The 26,330-nt window shown below is 37.1% G+C and overlaps 1 protein-coding gene across 4 annotated transcripts in view; it reads right to left on the reverse strand.

The window, feature by feature from the left end:
- The window catches only part of LOC150097032 (beta-alanyl-dopamine/carcinine hydrolase-like), a 165,096-nt gene that overhangs the window by 119,275 nt on the left and 19,491 nt on the right, over positions 1–26,330 (reverse strand). For 2 of the 4 annotated variants that reach the window (XM_090408508.1, XM_090408511.1), the window contains exon 2: positions 5,509–5,600. In XM_090408508.1, coding sequence (XP_090264634.1) covers positions 5,509–5,600 — 92 coding nt within the window. Of the gene's footprint in view, positions 1–5,508; positions 5,621–10,791; positions 11,114–26,330 lie in introns of those variants that run through there. The other 2 variants (XM_090408510.1, XM_090408509.1) reach the window with 2 other exon arrangements.

Below are 26,330 nucleotides of genomic sequence, written 5' to 3' on the forward strand. Positions count from 1 at the left end.
AGAAAAGAGCAAAGCTAATAATAATGGCAAATATCTGTTGGATTTCTGCTCAGGACATGGACTGGTTATTACTAACACCATGTTCCAACATAAAAATGTGCACAAATTCACATGGAGAGAAGAGGCAAGGAATAAGAAAAGTCTCATAGACTATGTTATTGTTGATAGTGATGTTTTCTCCCTGGTGCAGGACACATGAGTGTACAGAGGATTTGAAATTGGAAGTGATCACTATTTAGTCTTGAGCAGGATAAAATTGAATTTAATATTGAAAAGAATAACATGTAAGAAAGTTTTAAAGCAAATAAAAGTTTAGAAGCTCTCAGATGTGAACTGTAGACTAATATACACAAAGATTATTGAAGAAAAAATGAAAGAGTTTGAGAACAGCAACCAAACCTTGGTGATTCAGTGGCAAGCCTTGAAGAAAACCCTGGTTGATTCAGCCAGAGAGGCATGTGGTGAGATTGTCTGCAATGATAGAAAAATCAGAACTCAATGGTGGACACAGGAAGTTAAAGAGGCAGTGAAGGAAAAGAAGAAAGCATATCAAAAGTTCCTGGCAAATAAGTCAGCTTGTGCTCTTAGAGAATACAGAGACAAATGTAAGAAAGCGAAACACTATGTAAAACTAGCTATACAAAAGTCATGGGAGGACTTTGGCAAGAACATAGAAAATAAATATCAAGAAGGTGGTAAGATATTCTGGAGGTTGTTGAAGAAGCTTAGAAATGGAGGAAAGAGTACTGTAAAAGGAGTTAGAGATGATAAAGGTGAGATGAAAACAGGAGAAAACGATATCCTTGAAGTATGGAGTAATTACTTTGAAAAATTGCTAAATGAAACAAGCAGTGATAGCACAGGGGTAAAAAACACTCAACAGGCATACAGTCAGCCATCAAAGGCACCAGGAGTAGATGATATTCGACCAGAAATGCTGAAGTATAGTGGTATAAAAGTCTTACAGTGGCTGCACTGCATAGTTCAGAAAGCCTGGACAGAGGGAAGAATTAACAATCATTGGAGTAGAGCTCTCATAGTATCCATATATAAAAATGGAAATAAAACTGAATGTGAGAATTACAGAGGTATTTCCCTACTGAGTGTTCCTGGCAAGATCTATGCAAGTATATACTTGAGAAACGGTTGAGAAGAATTGCGGAATAAAAGCTTGGTGAAGAACAAGCTGGATTCAGGCCAAAGAGAGGCTGTCAGGATCAGATCTTCACTTTACAACAAATAGTTGAGAAAGTATGGGAATATAACAAAGATCTGAATTTAAGTTTTGTCGATCTGAAAAAGGCATATGGCAAGGTGCCAAGAGAGAAGCTATTCAATGCGCTACAGTTATATGGTGTCAATGGGGCATTATATCAAGTAATATTAGTCTTTATTTGAGTTGTAAGTCAGCAATTAGAATTGAAGGAAGTACAAGAAGATGGTTTAATTTAAATCTGGTGTGAGACAAGGATGTAGATTATCCCCTCTGTTATTCATTATCTAAATGGATCACATTATGAAGGAAAGTGGTATTAAACATGATATCAAAATTGGAGATGTTAATGTCAGCTCTTTGCTTTATGTGGACGATGTTATACTTCTAAATAAATCTGCTACAAGTCTGCAAGATTCCCTGACTAAATTGATGTCTTGTAAAAGACATCAATTTAGTCAGGGAATCTTGTAAAAGATATGGTATGACGGTCAGCAATAAAAAGAAAACGACAATGAAAATAGGCAGAATCGTTGAAAATGTCAACTGCTTTGTGAATGGAGAACCTGTGGAACAAGTAAAACATTTCAGCTACTTAGGCATAATTTTTCGTGAAGATGGTAAATTAAATATGGAAATAGACAACAGAATCAACAAAGCTGGTATGGTAGGAAGTCAATTGAATAAATTCATATGGAATAAGAGAGAAATTAGTCAGAACACTAAATTAGCTGTACAAAACAGTGTTCAAACTAGTTTTTTAACTTATGGATCTGAGAGCTGGGTCAGAAGTAGAACACTTGACCAAAGACTAGAGACCGCAGATATGAGATTTCTGAGAAAGATTAGAGGCGTGAACAGATGGCATCAATGGCAATATCATATTAAAAACGAGGATATTAGGAAAGAACTTGACATTGTCAGCATCCAGGAATGCGTTAGCAGAGTTAATCTCAGGTGGTATAGTCATCACTTAAATTTTGGGATTAAAAGATTACCAGCTCTGTACTACACTGATGGAACAGTACGCCAAGAGATTGATGAGGCTAGGGACTTAAGGGTGTTGGTAGATAGGGATATGAAGTTCAGAGGACACATTGATAAGGTGTCCAAGATTGCACATAGGATTTTTGTTGAGGAATACAATGCCATCCAGAGATAAAGAGGTTATTGTTCCCCTTTATAAAGTGTTGATACTTCCACATTTGGATTAGTGTGTTCAGGTCTGGTCACCTGGATTCTTTGGAGATGAGGAGGCTGTGGAGAGGGTTCAGAGAAGAGTGACCAAGTTGGTGAGTGATGTAAAAACTGCTCCCTACATTGATAGATTGAGAGCTTGTGGATTGCAGAGGTTGGTTGATAGGCAGAGAAGAGGGGATACGATAGAAACATTTAAATTACTGAAAGGTTTTTATAGGATTGATGCAAAGGAAATGTTTCAGCTGTGTAATAGTGATGGAAGAACAAGAGGTCATCCCTGGAAATTAAAGAAGAGTGTGGTTAACAAGGGTATTAGAACAAGGTTTTTTGCCTGGAGGGTGGTGAATGAGTGGAATTCATTGCCTGACTTGGTTGTGAGCTCTTTGTCTGTAAATGAATTCAAGAAGAGATATGACAGATATTGTTTTGCAAGTTTGGGTCTCCTGTGATGAGTCTACTGACTCCATGGAGATACCCGTAATAATAATAATAATAATTAAACAGAATGGGCGAGGAAAGATTAGCAAAACAAGTGTTCTCTGCTAAGTTGGCAGGAAAACGACCCAGAGGAAGACCAAGATATAGGCAGATTAATACAGTACAAAGTGCATTAGACGATAGAAATATAAGATCTGATAATGTTGGAGTCTTGACAAGTAGCAGACTGATTTGGAGGAAAATTGTAGATAGGAAGTTAGTAATGATGTAAATTTTTCATATAGCACTATCATATCCTGTTCACCCCTTGAGGGTACATGTCAGGAATTTGATGATGATGATGATGACAGATAAGATTTCAAAGTTACACCAAAAAGGTACAAAAGTTGGCCTCCTATCTTGTCAACAAGATCTCTAATCTCCTTGGGCCTCCACAACCTTCCCATCCACCACTAAAGAAACCTGGCATCCAATGCCTGTGGATTGTGTTATGCAGGATAGACAACACATCCATATATCTCAAGAACATAAAGAACAAGAGAAAGCACAAATCAGGATTGGCAACACATAAAAGGGATACCAAGCATCAAGAAATGTGGCAACAAACTGAGATGATGTACACAGATTAGTTATAATGGCAATAGGCTGAGATGACCCACATAGATTACAGTTTCTACTGAAGAGAGTTCAAAAAATTAACTGAAATAATAAAACACCCACAATAGTGCAAGAAACAAGACATGATTTTACATCAAGTTTGGACCTCTCTCTCAATAAACATCTAAAACATGCAGATAACAGTAGTGTGAAGAATGCCAACAACCATCATATATGCCAACCATCTACATAGCACAAGCAGACATTCCACTATTATTCTTGTTTTCAAATAGTTTACTGTGATTGATTTGTTTTCCAGCATGGCTGGCCCACTGGTTAGTGTATCCACTCTCCAGCCAAAAGGCTGCAGATTTGAATCCTGATGTGGGCATGGATGTTTGTGACTGTCTGTGAAAATGCTAGTGGTGGTGGTGAAGGTGTAGATGATGCAGTTCGCTGTAGTTGGATTGAGTGGTGGAGACAGAGCGTTGTAGAGTAGGTGAACTCCTTCGATGAGTCTTTAGACTTCTTGGAAGTGTCACATGAGAATAATAACAATAGAAAATATGTTAGTAACCTAATTTTTTTTTTTTAAATAAATTAAAGATACCACAAAATTATATACTTGGTTTAATCCTTTATCCAAGTGTAAGCAAACAAAGTTTGCACCTGAAGTATTTTACGGGAAGCATTACGGGAAGGGTCACTACCCAGATTGGTTTAGACCTTTATTGAGGGCTCATCAGTGGGAGCCAAACCCAGAGAGGTGATACCAAGGTTAAAGTAATGCAGAAGTATATTTTCATATACGAGTTGCCAAAAGGTGTCACACCTTTAATAGTTCAAAACCGATCTGGGTAGTGATCCTTCCCATAATGCACAGCATTATACATGTCTGCAAGGAGATGTGCTTTGCATTATGGGATACTAAGGCAAGTGATGTGAAGTCATACCACCTTTACCATGAGTTGACCCAGTCCTGAAAATACTTTGGGCGCAAACTTTGTTTGCTTACACTTGGATAAAGGATTAAACCAAGTATATAATTTCTGTCCACATGGTTAGCCTAGTGACTATGCACTTTGCAACCATATGCTTGGGGAAGGAGTGTCCTAGGTTCGATTCCCGTCGCCGACGTGAGGAGCTTAAGGATCTTCCTCAGTCATAGCCAAGTTAGCTGGTCTTGGGCATGGAAAGCAGGGTTTTTCCCCAGTTTATCCTGGGGTTTTTCCTCCCGCAAAGCAGGCAAACCGGCCCCGTGAACACACGCTTCGACAGACATGGGATACCACCGGGAATAAGGAGAATCCAACCTATTCCGAGGGATTATTGGTTACAGAAGCTTACGCGGTAAAATGTGTATGCCTGTGCGAAAGCATAGCATACAATGAGGACAATGAGGATATAATTTCTTGGTATCCTTAATTTATAGTATAACCAAGTGGAAAAACTTTCAACTAATTTTTTTTTTTATTCACTTTTTTCTGCTGATGTGAAACAATTTCAGAAAACTAATCGAGTGTATTAATAAACAATTTTATTACCAGTTGTTTCATGTGGTAAAAATACTGGCAAGCAATTGCAGTTAATTATTATTATTATTATTATTATTATTATTATTATGTGACACCTCCAGGGAGTCCAAAGACTCATCAAGGGAGAGTGTGCCAACAGCATCGAACGATTGGATCCCTTCCAACTACTAACCGCAGTCAAACTTGCTTAACTTTTTGCATGAGCCATTAGTAGAAGAGGCTCTACCAATCACCCAACCTTTGCTCGCAAAACACTATACTTACTTCATCCTTCCCTCCCTGATTGCTGTTACCATAATAAATCATCTTATATTCATCATTTAGGATCCCATCTCTTTTCCATTGATACTTATATGCTAATAGGATTGCCAGCACATCTTCAATTCTGTTGAGTTTGGATACTTGGATACCTTAAAAAAAGTATTAATTACAAAAAATAGACATTTAATACCTGCTTGGAAAGTTTGGGGAAATGATTTTTTTTTATTAACATTTAAACACAAAGTGATTTTGTTTCCAACTTACTATTTGAAATCCAACATCATGGTGATTTCCCTTTACATATATTACAGGAAGACTGCTCTTAGGCTTCAGCACAGTTGACATTGTTAAAATAACTGAAAAACAAAAATGATACCTAATATCCTTCTTAATCATATACAAACAACCTTTTCAAATGAAATTAAATTCTAATAATTACCAAAATGAGTCAAGAAGGAAAGTCAAACTGTTTTCACTGCTTTACACTATTTCACTAGAGTCAAGGAATCATCTATTATAAATAAATATATATATATATATATATATATTATTGATCATAATTTACTCAGTAGAAAATGTATATAAAAATGAATTTAAATGACTCTATACCGAGAAAGAAAAGTTTAATGTTAAGATATGACTAGTTTCATTGAGATTCAACTTCTTCAGGTATCACAGGCAAAGAATTACATAAAAAATAACAGAGACATGATAAAATACATTAACAGATCTACTATAAAACACACAAGTACATTTAAAAACAGGAATGCATGCTTGAGTTCCAACTGAAGTTGACTACATGCATGAGCTGACACGAGTGCACCAGTATTGGACAGTGGCAATGTGTGCATCAGAAATATTGTAGCTAAGGCTGTTATTAATATGAGATGAATCAAGCGATATTTCTCTAAATTCAATTATTTTTCTTTCAAGTTCATCATAGCACACATGGATATTAGAAGTTTGTGGCCAGTCTACAAGGTGTTGGCGGCCTTCATCCAAGTTGATAGAGAAGAGAACGTGGCTAGAGAGAGAGAGAGCGTTGGCCCTGGTTCTGTTGTAGGAATGTCTCTTTGGTGTTTTCCATGTGTAAAAGGATGGATTTAGCTGTCTGGCCATAGTATGGTTTGCCACAATCACGCAAAATCTTGTAGACTCCTGGATAATGAGTAGGAAGATGTTTCATTTTAGGTCTACTTAGTATGGAGAGAAGTTTAGGAAACGTAGTGAAGCAAGTCCTAATGTTGAATTTCTGAAGCATTTTGGCTAGTTTTGGGGAGAGAGCGCTGATGTATGGTAATGAAATAAAAGCTCTTGGTGGAGAAGAACTTCAAAAGCAGCTTCAACTAAACTTTTCTTTCTCGGTATAGAGTCATTTAAATTCATTTATATATATATATATTTATTTATTTATTTATTTATAAATAAACTACATCTAGCTAAGTTCTATTTATGATAACATGCTATCATAAATAGAATTTAGCTTGATGTAGTTTATAAATATATATATATATATATATTTTTTTTTTTTTTTCACTAGAGGTCATGCCAGTAGAATAACTTGTGATCAATTCATTGTTCACAAGCTATTCTACATATGTAATGTAATTTAGCTTACTGTATGTAATGTAATCTAAAATGAATTATTTTTGTCAATAGTGATCCTAGCCTGAACTCTGGAGAGGGATAGATAAAATTAACATAAAATAAATATGACTTGTATGTAAATTGAATTACATCAACCTCTATGGGCTTAATTCTCTGGAGTCTTCTTATTTTTGAGTCTAAAGAATATCAGTTAAGTGGCCTACAGTTTTATTCTTGTTGGTTTATTATTATTATTATTATTATTATTATTATTCGTGACACCTCCAAGGAGTCCGAAGACTCATCGCGGGAGGACACCCACTATAGAACTGTCTCTACCACTACACCAAACCTCTACTACCAATCATCTCCATCAACACCATCTACTGCCCACAGCCACCACCACCACAACTAGTATTTTTTGTCTGTAAATTGCGTGTGTTCTGAAGGACTGATTTGTCTGCATGCGGGATGAAAAACCCGAGTTTCCGGGAAAAAAAACCCTGCCACCTCCATATGAGATAGGCTAACTCACCTTCAATTGAAAGAGTCCACATAAAGATTCCTCCAGTCACGACGAGAATCGAACTTAATCCTATTCCAATCGAAGAGCGCAATGTACCGTCGTTCTTCCAATTGTGCTACGGAGGCATTTACATATTGAATATCTGATGATTTTACGTTTGGCTCATGTTAAAAGTTTAATGGAGTGAGACAGAACTAGGAAAGGATTAAAGATAGTATTTAATGCTTCTAATATATCATCTCAGTTACAGAGACATTGTCAGGGAGTACAAAATGAGACTTGACACACGCAAAGGCAGCACAAAACTAACTGAAACATGTGGACAAAAGACTAGAGTCCTAACTAGGTGGGATGACCTCTATGGACCTGTTGGCAGCCCAGGATAAACTGGGAACTCAAAGTATCAGTGTTTCCCATAATTTGGTAAGTTTTATGCACCATATTTATTCAAATTAGGCTGATTTTTAAGAGCAGTAGCAGCAGCAGATTCTATAAACAGTAATAAATAATAAAGTTGCCTCAGTCCTGAAGATACTTTAGGTGCAAACTTTGTTTGCTTACACTTGGATAAAGGATTAAGTTAAATTTATTATAGTCTAATCAACTGAAAAAAACTTACAACATCTAAAAACAGTCTTTCTCTTCTAAATTTACTTTGATGGAGCATGGTGGTCTTTTTTCTAGTTGATTCTGTGAGCTATATTCAAAGCATGGTCTGCAAGGCCAGACTTTTTAGGTTCTTCCATGCTAACTGATCTTCCTGTCTGTTCATAGTAGATCAACTTGCAGGAACAAGGAACTCTATATACACCTGGAACTGAGAGGGCAGGAAGTTTGTCCTTTCGTAGTGCTATTTCACTTCATTGAACTTTTAACATGAGTTTCTCCTAGCACCCCTTAACACAAAGTTTTTACACTTAATGGGAATTGTTGAATTTCAACAGTCATACTCTTTTCTTAACCTTGTTGCCAGATGTTATGTGGGCTGCAGAATGGGCCATCCACATCTTTGGAACTATTAGGTCATCACTGTTGAGATTATCTGCCATAGCGCAATTGGAAGAATAGTGGAACATTGCACCCTTTGATTGGAAACGACCTGAGTTCGATTCTCGTCATGACGAGGGGGGAATCCCTATATGGGCTTTTTCAGTTGAAGGTGAGTTAGCCGATCTCATACAGTGATAGCAGGGTTTTTTCTCCCAGAAACTTGGATTTTTTTCATTCTGCATACAGACAAATTGGCCTTCAGAACACATGCAATTTACAGACAAAAATACTGTTGTTGGTGATGTGTGATAGATGGCATTGATGATAGTAGTGTCATAGTTGGAGAATTGGGTAGTAGTGGAGAGGAAGAGATGTATTTAGCTTAACGGAGTAGTGTCCCCTCCCACGATGGGTCCTTGGACTCCCTGGAGGTGTCATATAATAATAATAATAATTTGGATAATGAATTAGCATCCAAGCTTATTTGAATTTTTCTTCATACCAGGCTTTGGAATGATGAAGGAATGGATACTTTTTCAACGAATTCTGTGACATATTTCAAATGCATGATCACACAGTCATGTATGGCCTGATTTTCCACAATTAAGGAACATGATGTTTCATTTGTGTTCTTTTCCTATTTGAGTGCATTCTGTTTCCCCTCCTATGTAGTGTATATGTTAAAGATACATAAGATTTGGTATACACCTGGATGGATAGGGGGGGAAGGGATCCACAAAGGAAATCGAATACACTGGAGATGGTTAAAATGCAGTAGCCTTAACATGGTATTTTTGCAGCATTCTGTATATTTTTTCAGATATTCTCTTAATATAAGGAATAACTATGATCTTTATCATAATTTTTTTTTTTTTTTGGTAATATGATGAATATGTTTCCTGGGTTGAACAATGAAGTCACATATGATTTAGAACAGTCTCTTAGGTGTTTTGGGAATATGGAACCGCAATGACTTTTTTTTTTTTTTTTTTTTTTTTACAAATTTAGAGACACTAAGGAATGGCAATGACAGCTAATGAATCAATATGTAGGTTGTGCAAAAGGAATGATGTAGAGTATGCAGAGTGAGTTTGATGGATGTAAAGATATGAACAATGCTGATGGACTGCAATTAAATGGTTTGGAGTTAGGTATCCAGAGAGAGCTTTGTTCACTGAGAGTGTGGAAGTGCAAGTCAGGAAAACTCAAGAAATTAGAGTGGATGAAGACAAATGTGTGTGAAGGCATCCATGAGGCAAATAAGTGTGAGAATGACCAAATGTAGAATCTAGTCTCTCATGCAAAAAATATTGAATAGAGTAGTCAATTCATAAAGTAAAAGTGTAATAAATTTAGTTTAATCCTTTATCCAAGTGTGAGCAAACAAAGTTTGCACCTGAAAGTATCTTCAGGACTTGGGTAAGGTGGTACAACACCAGGGCACTCTTTGCAAAGGTGGAGCAAGCTACCAACACTCCTATCTCAGTATCTCCCATAATGCAAAACACATCTCCTTGCAGATATGTCTAATGTTATGCATTAAGGAAAGGGCCACAACCTAGACTAGTTTCAACATTTATTGAGGTCTCTTCAGTGGGAGCCAGGCCCAAGTGGAGATACCAGGCAGAAGCATTAGCAGGTCATCTCTACCTATAGGAGTTGCCAAATGGTGTGCCACCCTTTTTTTTAATAAAATACTCTGGATTTAGAGAAAGATGTTGAAAGTTTATTTTTCACTTGGTTAGAGTATAATAAATTTAGTTTAATCCTTTATCCAAGTGTAAGCAAACAAAGTTTGCACCTGAAAGTATCTTCAGGACTGGGGGTAAGTATGCCCTGGTGTTGTACCGCCTTATCCCAGTCCTGAAGATACTTTCAGGTGCAAACTTTGTTTGCTTACACTTGGATAAAGGATTAAACTAAATTTATTATACTCTAACCAAGTGAAAAATAAACTTTCAACAAAGTAAAAGTGATTGGGAACCTATAGGAATGCTGTAGTTTCTATACTGTTGTTGGTGATAAACAACCTCCTATGTCATTTCTACTAATATTTGATTGATTGATTTAAAAAAAAAAAGGAGAGCAAAATATAATATTTAAAAATTATGAAATGGTAATATAAAGTATGATAAACATGTAACAGTTTAGTAAAATCTGTAATAATTACATGACAGCGGTTTTTTCCTTCCTCCTGTAAAATCTTGTTTTTGTCACATAAGAGGTTGTCCATCAGAAAGGACAATATATACTGAATAAGGATAATGAATCTCACATTAATAAATAAAATACAATAAAATAAAATAAAAATCTCTAGAAACATATTCTTCTGGGAAAGAAATTTTCGAAGTTTTTTTTTTTTTTTCAGTCAAATAACAGGTAGCAATATCACAAAAATATCATAAAACACAACAGAAACAATATAAAAATGTCTTAGAACTTACTCTCAGTAATTATTACTTATGTGTTTAATGTCTGAATTTCCTCTACACACTCCTCTTAGTTTCCTTAAACAGAATTTCCAGTCAATTTTTTAAGTTTTAGGGTCCAGTTTTTAATTACTAATGAATGAATTAATTAATAATGCGCATCCCATTAAAAAAGAGCGGATTAAATAGCAATTATGATCCGTGATTTTGAAATATAGCCCAGTAACTTCCACGTGGAATTCCACAACTGCATTTTGTAGCGTCCAAGGTCATTAGTGTTCTTCGCGGTAATAATAATAACGTATCTATTAGTACTAGTAATACAATGATAAACAACCTCAATATCAATCCAGTGACAAAAAAAAAAAATTCAGCAGCCTCACTCCAAGCATCTGCTATAAGTCAGAGGCTCTCAAAGTATGCGTCGTGAGATGATTTGGGGTGGGTCGTGTTAAATATTAAAATATGAGAGCTTGCATGTTCGTTAGGAGAGTTTTACTCATCGAGAATCGTCGGAAGAACAATTCAAAGTCGATTCTGTTAAAGATCACATGAAAATTACTATTTCTGTCCAGTTTCTCTCAGCTCGCAGATCTATATCAAATGAATTTTGAATTACTTATTATTTTTATTATTATTATTATGTGGCACCTCCAGGGAGTCCAAAGACTCATCGAAGTAGAATGTGCCAACAGCATCGAATGATTAACACCCGGTTCCAACTGCTAACAGCGCTCAAACTTGCTTAACTTTTTGCGTGAGCCATTAGTAGCAGAGGCTCTACCAAGCGATCAACTCTCGCCAGCAATTACACTTCGTTGTTTCGCATAGCTCAAAAATGTAGGCGAGTAGACAAACAGGTCAAGACATGCCGGCCTGGTTGGCCGAGTGGGTAGCATATCCGCTCTCCAGCCGAAAGGCTGCGGGTTCGAATCCCGCTGTGGGCATGGATGTTTGTGAAAATGCTAGTGATGCTGGTGGGCGGTAGATAGCGTTGGTGTAGTTGCGGTTCGTTGTAGTTGGTGGATTGAGTGGTGGAGACGGAGAGTTGTGGAGTAGGTGCCCTCCCTCGAAGAGTCTTTGGACTCCCTGAAGGTGTCACGTAATAATAATAGCGTGCTCTTGTGACAACATGTCGCGACGTACTTAGTATAGCTGAACACCAGTGGTTAAATTCTAAACGAATAAGCTCCGCGGCCTTACAGTAAGGATCATAAATTGCCAATTATGTGTTTCAATTGTTTTGCAATATGATATGTTTTGCAATGTTATTTTTATGCAAAACATATCATATTTTGCAATATGATATGTTTTGCAATGTGACATGCACTATCTCGGTGCATGTCACATTACTATATAAAGCATGCCCCACACTAGCCTATTAAGAATCTGAAGATCAATTAATTTTGGATGACCTACAAAAGGACGATTATGCTTTGCAATATGAACAGTGCGAAACACATACCACGTGATTTCGTAAGCTAAAGAGTTCTGTTCTTCTACAGGGTGTCGCAATGAATTCTCATTTTTACTTCTAATAATTGCTTCTGCACTTTTGTGAGATTTGGTGTCTCTATGTTCGGAAATTTTCTTTCTGAGTTGCTTTTGTTGACATTGTTTAAACCCATCCCCTTTAATACGTATTAATCCATTGATCCACTCTGATGCTAAGTGAATACCCTGATGTGAAGAACTTGCGCCTAGGGTCTGTACCTCTGCACATGTTATATACTCCAAACCTCCGTCCTTACAAAATACAGATAACCCTCGTATAACGCGGATGTTAGGTTCCATAGAAATGCCGCGTTATATAAATCGCGTTATGCGAGACTCAGATCACATAGAAAAAGTAGGATTAGCTTTGAAATCGTTTTTTTTTTTATTTTTGTTGTTGTTGTTGTTGTTAGAATATATAAACAACAATGACATATCCAACAAAAAAATATATATTTAATTAATTAATGTAAGTTAAGAAAACATATAAACTATGAAAAAAATACATAGTATAAACTTATAAAAATACAAATTGTACGTAAACTTCATTACACATAATGCATAAATGTTTTAGGCAAAATAAACTAAAGTGCATAATTTAATCGTCATCAAAACTAACATTTCGTAGATGTTCTTTATTTGCCAGTGGCCGGACGTCATCATCACTCGAAATCTCTTGGACAGCATTATTATAATTCTCATTGCATACGTCGGTTGGTTTAGTTATCAAGAAGTCAGTAATGTGACCTTGCTTACCACTCTGCTGAAATTTTTTATTAAGTTCATAATATGGAGCTGAACAAATATCCAATTGTCTTGTGAATTTTCCGGAGCACTCGATTGAGGGATTATTATGCGTAAAATAACTTCCTAACTTTCTTGCCAAGTCCAATCCTTCTGCTGATTTCTTTAAACTGATTTCTTTAACGAATTCATCACAATCAGAATCTTCGGCATTTGGTTCGCCGTCATCTATTAATTGTGCCAGTTCCTTCTCACTTAAATCTGTTTATTCAGTAATTAATTCACTAATTTCGTTTTCAACCATATCGCAAAAGCCTTCTAAGTGGCATTACTATAAAAATAAATTTTTACATAAAAAAGCTTTACATATCAATTAAGCGCCTCAGTAGCGCAATTGGAAAAACGACGGTAGGTTGCGCCCTTCAATTGGAAAGGGCCTAAGTTCGATTCTCGTCATGACGGGAGGAATTTTTATATGGACCTTTTTCAATCAAAGGTGAGTTTGCCGATCTCATATGGAGGTAGCAGGGTTTTTTTCCCCGAAACTCTGTTTTTCATCCCGCATACAGACAAATCGGCAGTTCAGAACACAAGCAATTTGTGGTGGGCAGTAGATGGCGCTGATGTAGATGATTGGTAGTAGAGATTCGGTGTATACAGAAGGGAGAGTTTGTACAATAGGTGTCCTCCCGCGATTCGGACTCCTTGGAGGTGTTACGAATAATATTAATAATAATATTGTATGTAACTCACCAGAAAAGTAGTGCACAGATTGAGATTAACACTGTTTACCATATAAAGTGTTTGTTGTTGAAAATTGCTATCGTTTTTTGCAAGAAAAACGATAGCAAAGAAAAGCGCATTAAACAAAAAATGAAGGCAACACTTTGTACGGTAAACAATTGACGTACATTGATGTGCTAAAGGTATTTTCCATAATATAAACTCGCTTCTTATAACTACATGCGCGATACGGGCAGACGCAAATTTAATGAAAATAAAATTTCATTTTTAAGTAGCATGGTGAAAAACACATAAAAAGATAAAGGGTTACTATCAGTTTGTAATCAAAAAATCAGCGAACGCCTTTTTTATTCCCGTATACGGGGAGTAAGCGAGGCCATTTAGCCCTATCTAACTTTGGAGACTGAGTGGGCAATTCAATCTCCACTAGTACTAATCAGAGATAGCTGGCCCAAGGCTATCACTAATTAAGCGGTACTCAGTGAAGAGAGACGGCTCAAATGTGCCGCCATCTCGTGGTCCCTAACACAATATATTTAATGTCTGAAATAATGTGGGTTCTACGGTCGATTTTTTTGAGTTTCCGGGAGGAAAAACCCGCTTGCCCGTGCCGGAGATTGACTAACTCGGGAACCGGTCGAAAACAGGCTTAGAAAAATTTCCTCTAGTCGCCGACTAGACTCGAAACCAAGTCTTCCTTCGTGCAGCCAAGCGCCGTGGTGTGCAAACGCCTAGACGGTGTTATATCGAAACCGTGTTGTATAAGTACCGCGTTATACGAGGGTTACCTATAGCCAATTATATTTACCTTTGAATGCTATCCACTATTCGAGTGTCCAGCAAGTCGGCAAATTTTCCCTTTCGTTCAGCGTATTAATATTATCGCGTTGCAACTGATGGGAATTCTGAGTTTCTGTGGAATTGTTACAGACTTCTTTCTCTTAAGAAACTACACCCAAACTGTCATAATAAACTCGTTTTGTATTATCACTGTCATCCGAGCTATTTTTCCGTTTAAAGAAAGTACCAATGTACTTATCCATAGTTGAAGTAGGTCTGCATAAACAGAAAATTATTACACGATTTTTTTTGTGCTTTTCTCAAAATCACGAGCTCTGATAACACAACTGCTAATTTGTTGTATTCTATTGTTGCTTACTCCTGTTGGTGACACTCTTGCCAACCGGAGAAGACAAAATATCGCTACGAATCTGTCAAAATTCCGTTACACTACGCTGCTGTTTGCTCGTCAATCGCTGAAAGAAACGCATTACAGGAAGCTCAAAACCTTCCCAACTCTTTCATCACGCGTTCGAATCAGGCTACTGTTGATATTGACTTTATATACACATTCAAAACTGTAAACAATTGTTGAATAAATTATCAGAAAAAAAAATCACTAACGCCTTTTTGTTCCCGTACAAGGAGTAGGCGTTTTAGCCCTATCTAACTTTTGGAGACTGAGTGGGCAGTTCAATCTCCACTGGTAGCCAATCAGAGATAGCTGGCCCAATGCTATCACTAATTAAACGGCACACAGTGAAGAGTCGACTCAACAAATGCCGCCATCTCGTGGTCCCTAACCTTGACACAATATTTTTAATGTCTGAAAATAATGTGGGCTCTGCTGTCGATTTTCTTGAGTTTACGGGACGAAAAACCCGAGTTTCCGAGAGAAAAAACCCGCTAACCCGTGCCAGAGATCGACTAACTCTGGAACCGGTCGAAGAAAGGCTTAGAAAAAGTTCCTCCAGTAGGCAACTAGACTTGAACTTAAGTCAAACTTCGAGCGACCAATCGCAGAGGACTCAAGCGCAACTTCCACTGAACTACACAGACCTTCAAATTGCAATTGTTTGTAATCGCAAAGAAAATGTAAACATTTTCTTAATTTAATAATTGGCGTGTTATGTAAATAATAAGTGTTTCTCTAATTATTAATTTTTAATATTTACCATAGCAATGTACGAGTGGTTGATAAGTGAGCCGACTGTCAGAAACAGCTGTCAGACCAGTGAAACCTTAACAAAATGGACCAATAAGAGGCGAATATATGGACGCTTTGAGCATGCCTGCTTCCTATTAGGTTCGACTAGGGCAACTCGTAGTATGGCGGCGGTGTATTCCTGCAAAATCTCTGGTCAATTTTCACACGAAACTTTTTATAGCTTCTGTATTCGGCTTTGAAATGATGTTGCATTCAATATCCACTTAATTTGCATAATTTTACATCGTCGAATTGAAGCCTTTTGGCTCTTTTAGTTGTAGTAGGATTGAGTAATGGAGAAAGAGAGTTATAGAGTACGTGTCCTCCCTGGATAAGTCTTTCGACTTCCTGAAGGTGTCACATAATAATAATGCAGATGCACATTTTCAGAACAAAATTCCACGTTAAAGGGTTAATTGTCTCTCACTTTCTTAAAAAATATAGCTTATGGTAATTTTTCACTAACTCATGAATTTTCATTAGCTAATTATAGGAATAAGTGAAAATTACAGGAATTAGTGAGACTTGGTTAACTAAAAATGATGTAGTTATAGGGATTGAATGTAAAGGGTACAGTATTTTCAGGTAGAACAGAGATGACAGAATGGGGGAGGGGTTTTACTAATAACAGACGATGCGTTAAAGCCAAAAAAGGCAGAAATGCCTCAAGGTGACAGGTATGTAGAGGGAAGTTCATTCGAGGCTGTTTGGTGTGAGATAGAGATCAACAGGACGAAATATGTGATCGGTTGTTGTTTTAATCTAAGGGGTATAAAGGAGAATGTGGATAGTATGTATTGGCAAATTAGCACGATGAGTGAAGGTCGAGTAATCATTATGGGGGGATTTTAACTTTGGCGACATAGATTGGGAGAAGGAATACAAAGAACAAAGTAAATGGAGTTTATATAGCTGTTAAGAGATAACAACCTGAGACAGCATGCAATGGAAGGGACAAGAGATTCGAGTGTTTGATCTGGTCATAACATCGGAGAACATATCAATAAGTAATTAGTTACACTGTCTCCACTTGGGGAAAGTCATCATGTGGGCTTGACCTGGGAGATTGTAAGATGTGCTGAATATTCTGTTAAGAAGGGGTAGATGTGGAATTACAAGGCTGGTGATTATGACAAGCTCAAAAGTTGGTTTTCAGCAGTGCTATGGCATGAGAATTTGAAAGGGAGAATGATGATGATGAATGATGAATGACTGATGGTGCGTGGAAGATTATCAAGGAGTATTTAAAGGAAGCTGTATCAAACTGTATTCCCAGAATTAGAAGGAGAAATCAAGTAAGGGTAAGATGAATGAATAATATTATTAAGCAGGAGTTACACATAAAGAAAAGGTTGTGGAGGAAGTATAAAAAAAGGAGATGAGCGTTCCCATGAGCAGTACAAGGTACATACAAAGAAAGTAACCTGTATGGTAAGGAAAGCCAAAGCTAATTAGGAGAGGAAGCTAGCTGATGAATCCAAAAGAAACCCTAAGGAGTTCATTCGTTATGTGGCAAGTAAAAGGAAGGATAACCATGGAAAGATTACTTTAAAAAGTGTTGATCGTAGAGAAATTACAGAAGCAAATCAAATACTTGAGTTGCTTAATGATCATTTTGCAAAAGTGAACCATCTTGGTCGTGATATTGCAGTGTCGAATGGTCACTGACTGATGAGAATCTAGAGATAGATGAAACAGTGGTGCTTAATATATTACAGAATCTTAATGGTAACACTTCCATTGGGTTAGATGGCATATCGGCCGATGTGTTACGAGAATGTTCAAGAGAATTAGCACCTCCTCTAACCAGGCTGTTAATTTAAGCCTCAGTTCTGGTAAAATACCAACAGAGTGGAAAGAGGGGAAAATAATTCCACTGCATAAAGGAGGCTCCAAGACTGAGGTTGCAAATTATAGACCAATCAATATATCTGGCGTGGTGGTTAAGGTTTTGGAAAAATTGGTAAAATTAGAATTCAGGACTGGGTGGACAGCAATATGGTACTTTATAAGGGACAACATGGTTTTGTGAATGGTAGGTCTTGCCTCAGGAACTTGCTTACTTTCTATAATAAAGTAACAGTGGAGGTGAATAGAGGAAATCCTTTTTCAGTGATCCTGCTGGACTTTGCAAAGGCATTTGACAGGATTCCACACGAAACTCTCTTGCATAAACTAGAGCAAATTGGTATGAATCCGAAGATGGTGATTTGGATTACAGGGTGACTAATGGATAGATATCAAAGAGTGGTTATAGAGGAGGTGAGTTCAGGAGAAGGCAGGTGACTATTGGTGTACCTCAGGGCTCAGTGCTTGGTCCTCTATTGTTTAATTTTTAAATCAATGATATTGGAAATACTTTGAAAGGAGATATCCATTTCTTTGCTGATGATGCAAAATTAGGAAGAGCGATAGCCCATTCAGATGATGTAGATCTCTTGTAGAATGATTTAAATAGGCTGACGGTATGGGGCTAAGGTAAATGGCTGTCAGTTTAACATGGCTAAGTATAAAGTGATGCACTTCGGGAGGGTGACATCACATGCTGTTTACTATATTGATGGAACTGAACTGCAAGAAGTTGACCAGGCAAGTGGCTGGGGAGTTATTGGGGATATAGAACTTAAGTTTCGAGGGCATATTGCGAAGATTGCCAAAACATCACATCAAATTACATGGCTGTTGAAGAACACACCGACAAGCAGGGATAGGGAAGTGATTCCTTCATAAGGCATTAATAAGACAGCATTTGGACTATTGTGCACAAATCTAGTCGCCTGAATTTCTCGGTGATGAAGAAATGGTGAGAGGTTCAGAGGCGCGTTACAAAGATTGTTGCAGGTCTGTGGGATGTTCCCTACGAGGATAGATTGAAGATCTATGGGCTCTAAAAACTAGCTCTTAGACGTAGGAGAGGAGATATGATAGAAGCATATAAATTATTAAAGGGATTTTTCAGGTTTGATACTGATGACATTTTTAAGACCAGTGCAGGAATGGTGAGAACGAGGGGCCATCCCTGGAGATTGTGTAAGAGTGTGGTTAACAAGGGTGTTAAGACTAGATTTTTTGCTTGGAGGGTTGTGAATGCTTGGAATGCGTTGCCAGAGGTGGTTGCGAATGCTTCGTCTGTGAACGAGTTTAACGGGAAGTATGATATGTATTGTGTGGTGTGAATAACGATTAGTATGTCAATGTTGGATCTCCCGCGATGAGTCTTTTGACTCCATGGAGACACCGTTATAATAATAATAATAATAATAATAATAATAATAATAATAATAATAATAATAATAATAATAATAATAATAATAATATTTAGAATTTATGATCAGACATGTCATTAAGAGTTTTTTTAGGGGGGGGGTAAAATATGCTATTGCACGGGTAACTAAATGCCTAAGGCCAGCCATGGCGCTAACAAGACTTGTTGAACTCCGCGAAGAAGTCGCAAAGTTTCTGGATAGACAGAACCATCACTAAAATCTCCATGATGAAAGTTTGTTCTGAAGCTCACTTTAGAACAAACAGAAGAAATTTGGCAGATATATTTTCGAAATTAAACGAACTAAATTTATACTTACAAGGAACGGACGAAGCTGATATATTTGCGGTACATGATAAAATTATAGTTTTACTAAAAAATTTTATTTATGGAAAAAAAATTTAAAGACCGAAAGTTTGATTGTTTCGAAACATTTGAAACTTTTATCATTGAAAATTAAGTGACCCCAGCTGACGAATTAATCTCTGTAATAGTTGCACATTTAGATTCGTTCAAAGAAGGTTTTGATTATTATTTCAGTGATGAAATGAAAAATTGTGAAAAACATCTGGATTGTGAATCCATTTCGGAGTGATGATGTGGCTACTGGTATATCTACGAAGGCAGATGAGCCAATTGATTTGTCCGAAGACACTTCGTTGAAAATGAATTTTGATTGTAAAAAAATTGATACAGTTTTGGCTGTCACTCAAAACACGTATCCAATTCTTTCTACCGCTGCTTTAAGAGTGCTGTTTCCTACTTCCTACATGTGTGAAGTTGGATTTTTGGCAATGATAGGAATTAAAAACAAATTTCGAAATAAACTTCAATTATCAAACACCTTGCGTTTGAAAATAACACATATCAATGTACACGTCATCAACAAAAACAAGCCCATTCTTCATATACACCTCATTATGTATCTGGTGGCGGCTCGTGGCTTGAAATCGTGGTGGTGCTGCAACTTTCGAAATATACATACACTGTAAGTAAGTGTATACGTGTTTGGATAAAATATCAAAATTATAAAAATTAAAAAAAAAATTAAACATAAAAAATATTGTTTATTATCGATAAAATTATCATATCAATGTACACGTCATCAACAAAAACAAGCCCATTCTTCATATACACCTCATTATGTATCTGGTGGCGGCTCGTGGCTTGAAATCGTGGTGGTGCTGCAACTTTCGAAATATACATACACTGTAAGTAAGTGTATACGTGTTTGGATAAAATATCAAAATTATAAAAATTAAAAAAAAAATTAAACATAAAAAATATTGTTTATTATCGATAAAATTATATAGTTTGATATAATTGAAAATTACTTAAAAATAAAATCCATTATCATAACTCCAATAATGTTCTAAAATAAAAACTATAACAAATGTTATGTCTTTAATTGTAATGTCCAAATATTTAAAGAGACGGAGTAAACACGATAAGCACTACGAACACTGTACTGCTGGCACAAACTGCATATAAACAACAGTGGAACTGCGCGACGGACAGTGCCGCATCTAATAGCTCGCATCTCACTACGACGTGCATATGTTTGCGCGTGTAGCAATATACGACACTGTGGTAAACACAGTGCTGCTAGCGCCCTCCTAAATGTTACAAGATGGACTTTTATTATTTTTTATACAAAATAAGAGAATTGCATAGGATTGTTGATGATAAAATTAAATATTACAAGCAAATATAAATAAATTAATAAATATATTTATATATCGAGAAAAATTGGGGGGGCTGCAGTTCCACAGTGCCTATGCACGAGCCGTCCCTGGTATCTGATTAATAAATTTATATATTAATTAAGTGCATTCAATAAAAAAAATTAAAAGTAGTAAATATTAAAAGCAGTAAAGTCTAGGAAACATCGATAGCCATGACACGAGCAAGAACGATTAAAAACTAAATTCGATGGGTGGAATCCAACTGTAGATTTTCAAAAATCGCTCAGGACTAAAAACGATCGGCCTTCTCCCATTGAGGAATAAAAGATAGTAAACAATTTTATAGATACACTGCTCGAAAAGAAGCAAATAAATTTTATGAATATTTTATTTTTAACAGTGTCTTCGAAGGCCATTGTTCGAATATTTGTTTTTGTGTGATTTCTGCTCATGCAAGGTCATAAAACCTATGTTACCTAAAAACGGGGGTCGGTTAAAGATTTTTTTTTTTTTTTTTTTTTTTTTTTGCGTGTGTGTGTTTTTTTCATTTTTATTATTTTTGTGCATTTTTTATTCATTTTTACCGGTCTGGAATCCTACTCTATAAACTAAACTTGGAACTTTTTCAAGATGCTCCGGGCCTCCAATAAGCAAGGCAGTGGTTTCACACTGGGTAATGAAATTCAACCCCCACCAGCTAAAGATCGCAAACACACATGCCCACAGGGGTATTCGAACCAGCAGCCTGTTTGTTAGAGACGTAATAATAATAATAATAATAATAATAATAATAATAATAATAATAATAATAATACAGTGTTTCCCAAATTTTGCCTACGGCGGAACACTTCACAAATCCTAAAATATTAACGGAACACCTTGGTTAGAGTAGAGTATCATCGGTCTCGTATTCAATGTAAAGCTAAGCTAAATCTATCGCTATGCGACACTACGCTGTACTATTAAGGCAAGCGCGCGATGACCGTAATAGCACAATCCAAGCGCAAAATGAGAAACGCCTGGTTTTCAAACATGTTTGAACTTGTCGCAGCATTTAAAAAACCATTCCCTGCTCATATTAATTTTGATAATTTTTCACAGAACATTTCTTCACTTTCCACAGAACACAATTTGGGAAACCCAGATAATAATATATGGGTATTATGAGAGCTCTACTCCAATCATCCGGAACTCGTCCCTCTGTCCAGGCCTTCTGAACTATGCAATGCAACCACTGCAAGACTTTTATCCCTCCATAACGTGAACATTTCTGGTCGAATATCACCTACTCTCGCTGCCTCGTTATCTCGTTATCACATTTCAGGCGAATGCTGTACCATCCCTCCAATATCAGATAAAGGGCGACTAACGAGGCAGGCAGTGATCTCTCGCTTGGAGTGGAATAATGATCAACGCACCCTTCTTCATATTTTTGAAAGTGGTGAAGTGACTCATCTCACCTCATCACTTCTCAAAGAAATGAGATGTTCCCAAAGAGGTACTCTTTGGGAACATCTCGAGACATCAAGATGATCTGCAATCCATGCCTTGAACACTGATCTCCATGCCATCCATTCTTGTTTGGGAAACGATTTATCATCACTTCCCACACAAGCACCTCGTGATCACTCTCACCAACTGGCGGCAGTATCAACACATCATTAACAACTATAGCTTATGAAGTTATCACCAAATCCAAAATATTAAAGCTTCGTTCCTACAATCACGTCCTGCTTAAGATACATATCTGTCAGAAATTCCACAAACTTGCTCTCCCTGTTCCCATACACTATCTCCTCCTTCCACTCTATATTCCGGTGATTAAAAGTCTTCCATCATGATCACCTTTTTTTACGTGCCCAACTTTATTTATTCGTGTGGGGTTCTCCTCGTTCCTCGACCACCCCTTAGGACTGGTTGAGCCGTTCTAATGAGGGGTTAATTCCATATCCTATGACTGTAGCCTGCGTGTTCACGGATCCGGTTTGAATGCTTTCGGGATGAAAAAAACCCCAGATAAACTGGGAGGGGGGATGCTGTCCACTCCCAAGGCCGTCTAACTTGGCTATGGCTGATGATGATGATCCTTAAGCTCCTCAAGTCACCGACGAGAATCGAACCTAGGATACTTTTTTCCCAGGCATATGGTTGTGAAGCGCAAAGCCACGAGGCGAACCCGCAAACACATTACCAACTAATTTGCCTAAACATTTCACAATCACTATTCTCTGCATTCCCTGGCCTAAAACAGCATCCTATCAGATATACTAACCTGTTTATTTCAACTTAACACCTTGATTGAGCATGCACAGATTCAAAATCTGTGCATGCTCAATCAACTTCCATACTTTGCGGACACAATTCCTCTGCACTCAATACAACACTCCCTCTCTCTGATTTTCACATCTCTATCCTTTCGGAAAATTATATACCATTCTAATCCTATTCTCAACATCACATCCTCCTCAGTCAACCAAGTCTCACTTATTACAATTACGTTTGAGCATACTGTCTCAATCAATGCCACAAACTTAGCTCTCTTGTTTCAAATGCTCCTTACATTTGTGTATAAACATACAATCGCTATGTGTTTGAGGCCATCCTATCATCGCCACCCTTCATAATGTGATCTATCTCTAGATAACGAATAACAGAGAGGATAATGTACATCCTTGTCTCACACCAGATTTAACATCAAACTATCTCCATGTACTTCCTTCAATTCTAATTGCTGACTTACAACTCAAATAAAGACCGAGTATTGCTTGATATAATGTCCCATTGACACGATGTAACTGCATTGTATTGAATAGCTTCTCTCTTGGCACCTTGTCATATGCCTTTTCCAGATCGACAAAACTTAAATACAGATCTTTGTTATATCCCCATGTTTTCTCAACTATTTGTTGTAAAGTGAAGATCTGATCCTGACAGCCTCTATTTGGCCTAAATCCAGCTTGTTCTTCACCAAGCTTCTCTTCCACAATTTTTCTCTACCGTTTCTCCCGTATGCTTGCATAAATCTTACCAGGAACACTCAGTAGAGAAATACCTCAATAATTCTCGCATTCAGTTTTATTACCCTTTTTTATAGATGGCTACGATGAGAGCTCTACTCCATTCATCTGGAATTCGTCCCTCTTTCCAGGCCTTCTGAACTATGCAGTACAGGCACTGTAAGACTTTTATACCTCCATACATTTCTACATTTCAGGCGAATGCTGTACCATCCCTCCAATATCAGATGAAGGGCGACTAACGAGGTAGGTAGTGATCTTGCTTAGAATGGAATAATGAGCAACGCACCCTTCTTCATATTTTTGAAAGTGGTGAAGTGACTCATCTCACCTCATCACCTCTCAAAGAAATGAGATGCTCCCAAAGAGGTACTCTTTGGGAACATCTCAGACATGAAGATGATCTGCAATCCATGCCTTGAACACTGATCTCTATGGCTTCCTTCAGTGGAGCAAGAATTACCTGTTTACTTTCAATGCTGCCAAAACAGTCCCGCCTTATTTCTTGCAATAGATTTCAGTTCACATTCCATTATTCTCAATAATGCTTATCAGATAGAATGAGTTATCTCTCCTTGGACTGATATTTGCTTTCGATCTCTCCTGGCACAAGCACATCACATTATTTACCACTCAAGAAGCTATTTTGAATCCACACAGCTAGTAATCTTATATAAATCCCAAATCCATCATTCCTTTGCATTCTGGTCACAATGTGGAAGAGTATACCTAAAACGTTTTCTTAAAATGATTGATGCTCTCCCATGGAGTGCAGTTCGGCTCAAAGATGACCTTTTCTTCACTAGCTGATTTCAATTGTATCTCCAGACGTAATGTTTTAGTTCTATATCTCTTCTACTGGTACTTCCATGTCACTGCTGCAGCACTTTGACGAACATCATTCCTCACTTGCCGTTGTGCCTAATCAGTAGCTACCCAACATCCCTTTTTAGTACAACGGCAAACATATCGAACCTGTTTCTCTTCTTCCTGATTTATTCCATCTACCTCACTCATATGAAACATCCTTCCCTATAAAGTATTTCTCAACAACTTTAATCTTGAGCGCTTTAAGAAAAATATGAATAGATTTTTATCTCAACACTTATCTGCACCAAACATAGCACTGTTGTGCTGTAGGTTGTCGTACTTCTCGTGTGTGAGACAAGTATATATAAAAATTATAATATCTATATTGATTAATTACAATCATTATTTATATAGCACTATTTATTAACATGGCAGTTCCGATTTCGTCTACGACTTAAATAACTTACGATTAAATAAAGGTTAAAAAATGGATCCCATTTTGTAACCTTTACAAATGAAGGTAAGATGCTAGTCATGTACGGAAGTGACAGTTTTTTTCTTCTTGGAAACTCGGAATTTTGTTCCCTTAAAATATGCAAACCGACCAGGTCAACATACACCATTATCAGACTTAATTAATATGGCCTGACAGCCTAAGTTGCTTCGAATGTAATTCAAAACAACCTATTCCATTAACATGCAAATAAAATAAATTGAAATCATACATTTCAGGAACTTCTAAGCAACTGAACTGCTAAATTGAAGTTAGGATGCCACCTGTCATTGAAAACCCCTCAAGCTTTCTCATTTCTGTCATTAACATTCCTAAGCCATCCAAAGTCTCAGTTCAAGAGTTCAAATTTTCGAGTCGATTTGTAAAGTATTTTTATTACTTTGCATAATAGTGGAAAAACTACTACTCAGCCAAAGAAGACCTGTGGAAATGACGCTTTCATCCATAATGCTAGGCTGTCCAAAGAAAAACTGTTAGAAATTCCATTCTAGTCACAGACTAGAGGGACGTTTTCTAGAACTTTATCCTTTCTTCGACCGCTTCCCAAGTTATCCAATCTCTGGCAAGGGAAAGCAGTTTTTTCTCCAAGAAACACAGTTTTACATTCTGTAATCTTACAAAATTCGGCCGTGGAACTCACACTAATTTAGACAATAAAATGTAGTATCGACTCAGCGATTTTAATTGCCATCCGGAGAGGAGAATATGGCAATTAAAATCACTGACTGTACTGAGCCAGATATTTTGGGATTGACTAAGGGTAGAAGCTAGCTGCTGTTAGTCTTTAAGAGATAATAAAAGGGAATCTTAATCGATAAGCTGTTTTGTTCATACCTCCCACTTTCGTCAGCATTCCTCTGACTAGCATAGAAATCGTCTAAACTTGAAATGACGTTTTCGGTAGTCTGCTTTGTAACTTTAAAAAAACTCTGCATTTTATTTCATTTTTTTTTCTCTGTGGGAAATGGGCAAGCGAGTTTTTTCTCCCAGAAACTCAGGTTTTTCGCCCCGTTAACAGAAAAAATCGACCGTAGAACCCACATTATTTCAGACATTAAATACGAGTGTTAGGATTAGGTACCACGAGATGGCGGCACTTGTTGAGCCGTCTCTCTTCACTGCGTGCCGTTAAATTAGTGATAGCCTTGGTCTAGCTATCTCTGATTGGGTAACAGTGGAAATGGAACTGCCCACTCAGTCTCCAAAAGTTAAATAGTGCTGAAACAGCCTCACCTACTCCCTGTACGGGAACAAAAAGGCGTTAGCTAATTTTTTTTTGCTTTTGATTTTTTAA

This window comes from Typopeltis vanoorti, chromosome 18 (genome assembly GCF_054136105.1).
Source record: "Typopeltis vanoorti isolate ZY-2024b chromosome 18, IOZ_Tvanoo_1.0, whole genome shotgun sequence".
In the NCBI taxonomy this organism is placed as follows: domain Eukaryota; kingdom Metazoa; phylum Arthropoda; class Arachnida; order Uropygi; family Thelyphonidae; genus Typopeltis; species Typopeltis vanoorti.